At 42.3% G+C, this 11,930-nt stretch overlaps 1 protein-coding gene across 1 annotated transcript in view; it reads left to right on the forward strand.

Moving 5' to 3' along the window:
• LOC138948005 (protein crumbs homolog 1-like) overlaps window positions 1-11,930 on the forward strand; it is a 41,624-nt gene that overhangs the window by 8,957 nt on the left and 20,737 nt on the right. Inside the window, exons 2-11 of the mRNA XM_070319532.1 lie at window positions 4,063-4,270; window positions 5,320-5,526; window positions 6,186-6,326; window positions 6,873-7,086; window positions 7,663-7,939; window positions 8,446-8,635; window positions 9,221-9,532; window positions 10,083-10,211; window positions 10,842-11,072; window positions 11,519-11,632. Coding sequence (XP_070175633.1) covers window positions 4,063-4,270; window positions 5,320-5,526; window positions 6,186-6,326; window positions 6,873-7,086; window positions 7,663-7,939; window positions 8,446-8,635; window positions 9,221-9,532; window positions 10,083-10,211; window positions 10,842-11,072; window positions 11,519-11,632 — 2,023 coding nt within the window. The remainder of the gene's footprint in view (window positions 1-4,062; window positions 4,271-5,319; window positions 5,527-6,185; window positions 6,327-6,872; window positions 7,087-7,662; window positions 7,940-8,445; window positions 8,636-9,220; window positions 9,533-10,082; window positions 10,212-10,841; window positions 11,073-11,518; window positions 11,633-11,930) is intronic.

Genomic DNA, 11,930 nt, shown 5'->3' on the forward strand with positions numbered 1-11,930 from the left:
GCTGAAATGCAATACCAAACCCCGGCCTTCGTCGAAGATTGCTTTTCCAAAATTTCAATCAATTTAATTGAAAAATGAGGGTGTGACAGTGCCGCCTCAACTTTTACAAAAAGCCGGATATGACGTCATCAAAGGTATTTATCGAAAAAAAGAAAAAAACGTCCGGGGATATCATACACAGGAACTCTCATGTCAAATTTCATAAAGATCGGCCCAGTAGTTTAGTCTGAATCGCTCTACACACACACACAGACAGACAGACACACACACACACACACACATACACCACGACCCTCGTCTCGATTCCCCCCTCTATGTTAAAACATTTAGTCAAAACTTGACTAAATGTAAAGAACAAGTTAACAAGTCGCGTAAGGCGAAAATACAACATTTAGTCAAGTAGCTGTCACAGAATGAAACTGAACGCAATGCAACTTGACTAAATGTAAAAAGAAAGAATGACCTTATGAAATTATGAAAGAAAGAAAGATTAAAAGAAAGAAAGAAAGACGGACACATATACACACGCACGCACACACACACGCGCGCGCACACACACACACACACACACACACACACACACACCACCAGCACCACCACCAGCACCACCACCACTACCAATTACAGCCAAAAAGTACAACTCGACGTGGGGGCTAAGGGAGGTGGGGCCTAGGGAGGGGATAGACGGTAGCGACACGGACCTACATTCTACTGGATGGCTGTCTCAGGATCTAGGTCACTTTAGTGGGAATATCGGTCAACTTCGAAACCTGGGGACCAGCCACTTCCGGTTCCCCTTTCAGAGTAATGAGATTGCTGGGGCCGTAGAATTGTTCATCCAGTTTTGTCTTTTTTTTCCAAAGTTGATATTAGTCGGAAGAAACAAGGACACGTGTGGTACGTGGGGGTATTTCCCGGCGAGTTTTCAGTGTTGTTGTTGTTGTTGCGAAGCGAAGCGGCTTCCCAGTGCGGAAGGCAGGCAGTGTGTGCATCAAACAGTGTTGTTGTGATGGATGGATGAGTGAGTGATTAGGGTGAATGAGTTAGTTAAACTGTGACTGAATATCTATTGATTGATTGATATTAAAGTGAACATTAGGGGGGGGGGTAGAAATGCACCATTGTGCACTCGCCTTGATGTAAGGAACATTACTGCAGTCTCCAACAACTTCAAAGTGGGTTAGACAGGCTCTTGATAAAGACTGAGGCAAAATGTGCCAAATCACACATTGTCTTGTAAGAAGGAAAAATCTTCATTTGTCACCTTTCTGCACTTTTTTTACTTTGAGTGCATAGCCACAATGGTCACAGACAAGATGCATCAAACAGATTTCAAAAAGACCCCAAACTGAACTTGTTATGACTATTTGAAACCCCTCTCACCTTTTTGACTTGGCCGTACCCAAGGAAAAAGGCTAAAAAAAATCATAACTAATTCCATGTTGACTTTTTGGTGGGGTGGACCTATTGTTCCAGACTCGCCTTGATTAAAGCAACACTAGTGCAGTGTCCAACAGCTTTTAAAATTTGTTTTGACCTCTTGACAATGTACATGTCAACAATCCCTGACTGTGATGTAGTAAGAAAAAAATCTTCATTTCTCCCCTTTCTCCACTTTTTTGTGTGTCAGTGCATAGCCACAATGGTCACAGAAAAGATGCAGCAAACAGATTTGAAAAAGACCCAAAAGTGAACTTGTTATGACTATTTCTAACCTTTCCCACCTTTTTGACTTGGCCGTACCCAAGCCAAAAGGCTAAAAAAATCATAACTAATTCCATGTTGACTTTTTGGTGGGGTGGACCTATTGTTCCAGACTCGCCTTAATTAAAGCAACACTAGTGCAGTGTCCAACAGCTTTTAAAATTTGTTTTGACCTCTTGACAATGTACATGTCAACAATCCCTGACTGTGATGTAGTAAGAAAAAATCTTCATTTCTCCCCTTTCTCCACTTTTGTGTGTGTCAGTGCATAGCCACAATGGTCACAGAAAAGATGCAGCAAACAGATTTGAAAAAGACCCAAAACTGAATTTGTTATGAATATTTCTCACCTTTTTTGGACTTAAAAAAATTTGGCCCAACAAACACAGCAAAAATCTTCATTTTTCCCCTTTCTTCATCATTTTGTCAGATCGTCCTGTGAGGGAAAAAACCCCGTCTATGAATTGAAAACAAAAAGGCTATTAATGAGAACACAAACAAGCCAAAGTTTGCAAACTACTAGCTTAGTAGATCTAGACTAGGAGTAGGAAAGTCTGCAAGTGTACTGTTGCACAACTTACAGTCGACAAAGCGAGTATTTACGGCGACAGGGAGAACAAAAAACGTAAGCAAGAAGATTTTCAATATTATAAAATCAACAGTTCATAAGTTATACGCGGAAAACATAGTAATAGCTTTCATTTTACCCGAAGAATGTCGTCGACGTTGAAGTTTTTGCAGACGACATTGCTGGTGGAATTGAAACCGGATGTGATCGATCCCCAGCAGTTGGTTTGACCTCGTTTCTCTCACTGCCTGACAAGGCGAGAGAGAGAGCGCGCACTGAGACAGCCATCCAGTAGAATGTAGGTCCGTGGTAGCGAGGTCTATAGGAGGTAGGCAGGGGCTAAGGGGGCTAGGATACGAGGTGGGGGCATGGGAGATAAGTGCTAGGGAGGAGGGTAGTGAATAGCAGGTAGGTCTTGGGGGTAAGATGAGAGGTAAGAAGGAAGGGACACGTCTATCTGGATGGGTAACATCCCGTGCTCCAAGTCCTTAATTACTAATTGCGCTTTGATGTAGGATAGGTTGTAGGGGTTAGCTCCTGTATTCAGTACCATCCTGACTCATTTTCACCCAAGTCTTGCACGCTTACTACTTTTGTTGCTCCTGTTTGTAACGAGTAGCTCAGCACAGAAATGGCACTGCCAAAGTTCGAGGTGATCCTTTCACGTGCTTTTCAACGCGATGTCAATGGATTATTCAACTTCATGGAGTCAAAAGCGTTTCTGCAGACAACAAAGCGGGTTTCAGTGAGCTGGCTATTGATCTTGTATCTAAACCTATTTTCAAACGATCGCTATACAGAAGAGGGCATTAGTTCCATAGCTTCCATCGACAGGCATAAAGCGTAAGTAGGCAAGAGAACTCACTTCCAAGTCCGCCCCCGCCCACTCGATGTCATGAAAGTGCCTGTGGTCCGAACAAGGAAGAATAATCATGGAGTATGACTTTGTACGATAGACGATAGAAAAGAATTTTGTTGGTTTAGATTAAAACTTCTTTATTCATTTTTCGGACGGGCGCAATGGCCTAGTGGACGCCGGCCTCCCAAGCGGAAGGTTGAGTATTCGAATCCCGACCGCGCCTGGTGGGTTAAGGGTGGAGATTTTTCCGATCTCCCAGGTCTACTTATGTGCACATCTTCTGGTGCACGCCTTATCCCCCTTTTTTTGCACACGCAAGCACAAGACCAAGTGCGCACAGAAAATATCATGTAATCCATGTCAGATTTCGGTGAGTTATAGAAACACAAAAATATTAAGCACACATCCCCAAAAATCGGCGTTTGGGTGCTTTTGGCGGGGTACGGCCATACAAAAAACCCACTCGTGCAAAAAAACAAACAAAAAACCACTAGTGGATTGCTTTGAAACTGTCAGTGTATTTGTCCTACATAATTGAAGTACGTCTAGTATGTAGGCAAAATACTCTGAACGTTTCAAAGCAATCCATTAAGTCATTGCTGAAATACAGCGCTTTTTGTAATGTCACCCCTCAAAATTGAAGAAAAAACTCCCGTTTTTGACCGCTAATGTGATCGACACCTACATCAGTAGCAAAGAATTGTTGAATGAAATCACACGGGAATTAATGCTATAATTTGTGTGCAAAATGTGTCGCAATCATTTATTGGCCAAGTGTAGTAGAGTGTTGAAAATGAAGGTTAAAGGTGGTTTAGCTGACACGTTTATGTTCGCTGCCTGATTCCATGGAGGATGGTTTTGGGTTCTGGGAATCAAATGTTGCCCTCACTACTTCTTCCCCTAAGCCGCCAAAATGTTAATTTTATTTCAGATGACAGACAACTGTGCATCCGGGCCCTGTCTCAACAACGCCACGTGCACCGCTCCCTTCAATTCCTTCAGCTGCACGTGCACACCGGTTTTCACAGGTCAAAGGTGCGATGTCGACGTCAACGAGTGTTCTACGGCTGCCATAACGTGCCAAAACGGAGGAACTTGTGTCAATACTTATGGAGGATCGCGATGCGCCTGCGTTCCAGGTAGGATTTCAGATGCCATGGTAAAAGTAAAGACTTTTTTTTTACGGTGGTTGGCTTTGCTTTACCACTTTTCTCACTTTTGGGGGGATTTCGTTAAATTTGTGAAGAATTGATCTTGTTCTGTAATACCTCCTGCTCAACGTACCCTCTCTCCCTCCCTCCCTCCCTCCCTTCCTCTCTCATTGGTATTGATATATCTCTCTCTCCTCTTTCACCCCCCCTCTCTCTCTCTCTCTCTCTCTCTCTCTCTCTCTCTTTCTCTCTCTCTCTCTCTCCCTCTTTATAACCATTTTGCTTAGATCAGGACTAGCTGTAAGAAAGGTCCTACGGACCTAATGCTATCTTTCCTGTAATCAAGTTCAAAGTTCAAAGTTCTCTCTTTCTCTCTTTCTCTCTCTCTCTCTCTCTCTCTCTCTCTCTCTCTCTCTCTCTCTCTCTCTCTCTCTCTCTATCTCTCTAAGAAGTTCTCTCATTTCTACTAGTTTTTAATTTCCTTGGGTGACATTCACGTGTTATCTTGCGTAACCATAACGACGATATTATATGAAGCCTTTGGTTGTAGGTCAAGGACTTTCGAATTCTGATGTATTGCGTCTGGATTCTATCCCCAAGTAGACTTCAGAATACATTTCTTTTACAAGACCAGTATCTTTAGGGGTCCAAGTTTTTCTAGCATGTTCTATGTTTTAAAACGAATGTGTTTTTGTGTGCTAGCGACTGTATTAAAGATGAACAATAACGATTTTTACCAACTTACTAGTGTTTGAAAGAGAAATGATACACCATATTGCCCGGTTCAATTTTTGACTGAGACCTCGCTTTTCAGCTGCTCGATGTGGCGTAGGGGCACCGAATGGGAGACGTGGGTAGCATAGGTTGGAGACCAATACTCACACAAGGGGATACTAATCAAATTGGCCAGAACTGAAATCGGGCTGTTTGGAGTGTCTTTCTCTTTGAATCTCTAGGTAATTAGTATAACAAGCAAAACAAATCGTTACTCTTCAGCTTCAAGCTTAAATTCTTGCTGTCTTTCCGATCATATTCAGGATACACAGGACCTAACTGTCAGACGGAGATCAACGAATGCGAGAGTCAGCCATGTCTGTTCAACGGGACATGCACGGACCTCATCAACAACTTCCGGTGCACATGCGCAGAAGGTTTCATGGGGTCGCAGTGCGAGGCGGTAGTGAGGAGCTGCAAACTGGACAACCCGTGTGGCCTTCACGCGGTGTGTGTGGAAAAACCTGCTGGTACGTCTGATATTCAAACAGTGGAACCCCCCCCCCCCCCTTTTCAAACCTCCAAAAGAAACACAGAAAATCAAGTTTTAAAAGACGGAATGTGTTCAAATAGAAGTTAATTTAACAGCCATATAAAGAGAATATCTAAAAATAACATTGTTTACCTTGTAGTGTGTTAAAATGGGGGTTCAACTACGGCTAGTACTTAATGATGTTAGCGTTAGAAACAGTTCAGTGTAGCGTATCAGTAAAAGCCTGAAGTGAAACTACTGGAACCGAAACCGAATTCGTCGATCGTTCAAGGCTACCAGAATGCATTTCCTTTGACTTTCATATTTGTGATGCGAATAAAACTAACTTAGTTAAGTAGCTAAGTTTTACTTTTCATCGTTACTGAATGATCGGTTTTGAGATAACCAATATCCTTAAATTTTGTTTCTAAAATTGCCTGCGCGATTGCTAATAGTAAACTCACCTATTCTTAGCTTGTTCGTGTTAGACCAGGCATGCATGCGGCCTTTCTCCATTTTCTCCATAACGGAAGGAGGGGTGTCAGAAAAATGTGATGAGGTAAGAAAAACAAATGAAAGAATAAAAATGGGCCGGACATTTGTTTGAGAACACAAAAAGAACGTATTAAGATATTTGACCACGTTTGTGGGTTTCAGGTGGGTTCAACTGCTTCTGCCAACCTGGTTTCTACGGAGAGAGGTGCGAACATAACATTAACGAGTGTCTCTCTACGCCCTGTCAAAATGGCGGAACTTGCACAGATGGCATCAATTCGTATTCCTGCCAGTGTTTGCCAGGTAATATCTACGGCTCTACTAGGTTGTTTGGTTGGCTGGTTTTCATTGACGTCTCTCTTTGGACAGTTGTGGTCAAATGTCTTGCGACGAAAGTGTACATTTGGATTACCGGCTCAAACATTTTACTTGTTGTTGCCTGTGTACTTTTGCTTTTAACAGAAACGTTTAGTCTTGCACATATTTGTGTGAAAATATATAATTGTGGCAAACAGAACAGCCGGCTTATGTAAACATCAGATGCTTTACAACTGGCCACAACTTTAAATATTGGTTAAATAGATGATCAAGTGAGAATGCAGTAACATTTAATTTTGCTAGCCACATGCAGAATCATTTATTAAGATGGTTTTGGTTTGTCAAGCATGATGTTTACTCGTATTTGGAGGCTCTTTTTTTTTTTAACCTTTTCTGTTGTTAGAGAGCTTATATATTTTCTTTCTCAAATTGTGTTTCCTTTGGGTTCTTTGTTGCGTAAAGTCTCATTTGCTTGCGTTCTGTGATTCTGTCTATGAAAAACTGAAACAGCTTTACGTCCGCTGTATCCAGGTTTTACAGGGAAATCGTGTGAAACAGACATCGCAGAGTGCGACAGCCAACCTTGTCAGAACGGAGCCACATGCATAGAGCCCAAAGCCAACGTTTACTTTTGTAGCTGCGTCCTTGGTTACACGGGAGACAACTGTCAGACTACCATTGATGACTGTGTTGGAGTGACCTGCCCTAGCAACAGGACGTGTGTTGATCTTGTGAATAGTTACAGGTAAGACAGGAAAATCGTGCTGTTTGTCGCTGAACTGCAACCCTGTCAAATCATTGCTACCCGTCGGAAAGCATTGGAAGTCTGGCGTTCCACATTATAAGCATACCTGTTCAGTTGTCATTTATATTTTCAGCAGTTCCTTTTGCAGAGTCGCATAGCGTTTTTGTTACAATTGTTTCATGGATATTGTTCTAATTTATGGAGGAACTAGCTGCTTTTCACTCACTGTCCGTGTAACTTCCAGTTCTGAATGGATACACTGAGTGATATTGTTGGATTGTATTGTTCGTGCAGGTATTTCTTTTCCATCCTTTATCCCACCACTTATATAATAATAAAACAAATTAAAAGCGTCATAATTATGTACATTGAGTACCTCGACTTTTGAGTAAGAACAATGCGCACAAAGATGCTTATCGTCCTTTTCAGCGATTGTTTCCTCGTCTTGCTTTGAAATAGAAGTTAGCTTCTTCAATTTTCTGATTTTCTTATCTTCGTTGAAGTCTGGATTAACAATTTCAAAATGAAGCGTTGCGTTAATGTTAACCCAAATAACAATCTGTCCATGCTGACAAGGTGTGACTGCCAAGGAGGCATGACGGGAGATAACTGCACCGTTCCCGTCAACGACTGTCGTAACGCCCCATGCCAACATGGCGGCACTTGCAGTGAGAAGGGAGGTAACTACACATGCTCCTGTCCATACCCATACACAGGCCTACGATGCGAGGTGAACTCTGACCCTTGCTTTACTTCCCCTTGTCTTCACGGAGGGAGTTGTTACCGCGATGGCTCAGCTGATGGCGGTTACAGCTGTTCGTGTGCCCCTGGGTTCATCGGTAGAAACTGCCAAGTAAGAGTTCATTTTTGTGTGTGTCTGCTTTGTTAATTTTCCCCAAGTCGTGATTAAGGTTTTTGAGAACCTTCAGTAGTGTAAATGTTGAAATGTTTTGTCGTCTTCCTTACCGAAAAGATATTTCTTGACTATTCTTAATGTTTATCAACGAATTGGTATCAGACGCTCTTTAAACATAAAGAGGTTCACTAGAGCGTTCTTGTGTACCACAATGTATGCAAACAAACTGATCATTGCCTTGGTAATAGTATTTCATTATTAAACCTATCAGTATTATGAAGTGTCCAGCCAGCAGTCCATGCAGAAATGTCGTGTCGTCTGTTGCCGCGAACAAAATTCCGGTTTAGGGCCATACAAGGTTTTGGTGTCATCTATGTCAGATTGGCGGTGGAGGGGTGGTGGCGCGAGCAATTTAACGATAAACGGTGATGTTTTTTTTTTAAATGTCCACGCCCTGTCTCTCATTCTGTTTCTGAACCAACTTATGTTTGTATTGACTGCAGGGCGACATGTACGACTGTGCGTCCAACCCGTGTCAGAACGGAGGGTCGTGCGAGGAACGTACAGACGGTGTCACGGGCTTCACGTGCCAGTGTCCACACACTTTCACCGGGAGATTATGTGACACGCCCGTCACTGTCTGCTCGTCCAACCCCTGTCAGAACAACGGCAACTGTTCTACAGACGGCCTGGGTGTGTTTTATTTCTGTATTTCTACCGAAGACTATATAACTTAACGTTGTGGTTTAAAGATGCCATGTAGTATACAATAGTGAAAACAAAACAAAACAACAACAAAAATCGTCCGAAGATTTCATCTTTGACGATTTGTCTCTTCATTTGGCTGAAGTGTGTGCGTACATTTATGTCACTGCCATATTTCTTCATTTAGATTTGAGAAGAAAAAAAAGTATTATTTGCGGCGTAAGAAAATATCAAGGCGGAATATCATATTACATGTGGGCTTACCTACTTCCCTATCAACTATATTACGTCACTTCCACAAGTCTTGTGGGTGCGTTTCTTTCTTTATTTGGTGTTTAACGTCGTTTTCAACCACGAAGGTTATATCGCGACGGTGGGTGCGTTTAATTGCAATGTCATTGTTGGATGTGTTTATTTGTCTCTTCTTTTATAGAAATAACCCCTCCGTCCTCTCCCAAACAAAAACCAGTCAATGTTAAAACATTTAGTCAAAACTTGACGAAATGTAAAAAGTACACAAGCATCCCAGGAGAAAATGTGCCAAAATGCTGACCTAAATGTGTCATTCTGCAGAATTCCGTTGCACGTGTCCCGAAGGATGGACAGGAAGTCGCTGCGAGAATGACGTCAACGAATGCCTGGTGCCCCCCTCCCAGCCCCGCTGCCTCAACGGCGGTCAGTGCGTCAACTCTGCAGGGTCATTCAGGTGTGTCTGCTCCATCTTCTGGAAGGGGCAGCGATGCGAGGAAGACGCACTGGAGTGCAGCGGAGAGGGGATAGCGTCTGCAGGGGGCGGAGCAGGGAACAGCGGTGGGACGTACTGCCAGCATGGAGGGATTTGCATCGAGCGAGAAGGGCAGGTCCCTGTGTGTCATTGTGTGCCTGGTGAGTTGAATACGTTTCTGAAAAAGAAACGCGATTTTCAAAGTGTTGTGATGGGTGAGTGTTTGCACTGGAGCTTGTATCAAAGTACCGCTCGATCAATAACCTACTCCTTAACTTTACTGTCGCAATGAGAGCTGTAAAGTAATACTACAGTATGAGGTTCGGGAGTGGGATACTTTGAACGACTTGCACTTTGATGCAACCTCCTGTGAGAAGTTGGTTGGTTGCTTTTTGGATTGAGTGTATGTGTACGTGAATGATTAGTTGACTACCTGAGAAAAGAGTAACCAATGCACCGGGTGGATCGAATGAATACATTTTACGGTCGTGTTTTTTACTGTGAGGTTTACCTATGTTTTCGAGCCTGGTGTCATACAGAGTGACTATTATTTGAGAGTTACTTTGCATTTTGGTCCCAAACTTATACCAGTACTTTTCTCCAGAAATTAACCACGAGTCATTACTCCAAAGAAGTATTCTTTTATCGTTTTTCATGAGAGTTACATAGTTGTATGGTCGGGGATCAATGTATGTCTGATTTTGTTGCCAGGATACACAGGATCTCGATGTGAAGTAACCCTGTCAGGTTGCCAGTCATTGCCGTGTCAAAACGGTGCTACCTGTCAGCAGGACCCCGCCACCAAAAATGTCACCTGCCTCTGTCGCACAGGGTTTACTGGTACGTACACTTGCACTTTTGAGGTGTACACTGGAAGTTTTGTTGTGGTTGACGTCTAAAACCTAAAAAGGATTAGGAGTACTGGCTGCTGCTGAAATTATATTAAACTGCTGTACTTCGTGGATTGGTATTTCAAATTCACAATACTAGCGAGAGCTGATTCAGGAGATTTCTTCGAGTTCAAACCCATTCGATACTTGTATAGGCATAGATAAAAATGTCCACCAAAATACCCGTGTGACTTGGAATAATAGGCCGTGAAAAGTAGGATATGCGCCGAAATGGCTGCGATCTGCTGGCCGATGTGAATGCGTGATGTATTGTGAAAACAAAATTCCATCTCACACGGCAAAAATAAATCCCTGCGCCTTGAATATGTGCGCGATATAAATTGCATTAAAAAATAAAAAAATAAATGTTTTAAATAAATCCCTGCGCTTAAAACTGTACCCACGGAATACGCGCGATATAAGCCTCATGTTGATTGATTGATTGATACTTTTATACATTATTTAATATTTTGGTCCATAATAAAACTTCTCTTTGTCTTCATTGCTTAGCAGCGGGATTTTGTGTCATTTTTCAAGTGAAAAATAACATGAAATAAATGAATTGTTGATCTGTCATCAGGACAGTTCTGTGAGACCAACATCGATGAGTGTCAAACACTTCAACCCTGTCAGAATAATGCCACATGCTCTGATACGATTGGTGGATTTACCTGCAACTGTAGCGCTGGTTGGTCAGGAGCCATGTGTGACGTCAACGTGGATGATTGCTTCAATGTGACGTGTCAACATGGCGGCACGTGTGTGGACGGTGTGACCAACTTTACCTGCTCCTGCCAACCGGGGTTCATGGGTAAAGGCAGTTTTTTCAGTAGGGGAAAAAGTTACATGTATGCAAATTTTACTTGTCAAAACGTTGAAATAGGCTGTACTTTTTATTCTAGAAATACATACGCTAAAATCATGTAAAAACATAGGTTGAAGATTTTTTCAACTACACAAAACACACCAACATTTAACACTTTTTTTTACACTCTCACGCGCGCAGCAAGACATCTTTAATCTGTAAATTCTTTTTTTTTTTTGGCTAGTCGAGATTGTCTTATCGATTTAGTGAAAATTTGGTTGGGAAAACCAATCCACTCGAGCTGAAAGCTTGTAAGTTCCAACTTTTCTTTAACTCCAGACCTTAGTTGTGATGCTGTGTCCTGCAGCTAACGTTTGCTTACTGGTAAAACAAAGTTGTTCGCTCATGGATTATCAGCTCAAGCGATCAACTGGTTTATGTATGGTTTTCAGGGAAATACTGTGAACAGGAAATCAACGAGTGTTCACAGAACCCCTGCCAGAACAACGCAACCTGTCTGGATCTGATCGACACCTTTAAATGTTCATGCCTTCCAGGATTTTCAGGTAGGATAACTAGCGTTTTTTGCCATTTTTGCGTTTTCGGGTTCTTTTTGTGAAATCAAATGACAGTTAATTCTTTTTAGGCTGGATTTTGTTGTTGTTGGTAATCAGATGTTTACTTCTTTCAAAACAAACTTGGTTCTGCTCACATGTATGCGTGTGTGAATGCAGGTGATTGTAGAGCTACGTGCTTGTGTCTGGGTGTGAATGCACGTGATTATAGAGCTACGTGCTTGTGTCTGGGTGTGAATGCACGTGATTGTAGAGCTTCGTGCTTGTGTCTGGGTGTGAATACACGTGA

The sequence above is a fragment of the Littorina saxatilis genome, linkage group LG15, assembly GCF_037325665.1.
Source record: "Littorina saxatilis isolate snail1 linkage group LG15, US_GU_Lsax_2.0, whole genome shotgun sequence".
Classification (NCBI taxonomy): Eukaryota; Metazoa; Mollusca; class Gastropoda; order Littorinimorpha; family Littorinidae; genus Littorina; species Littorina saxatilis.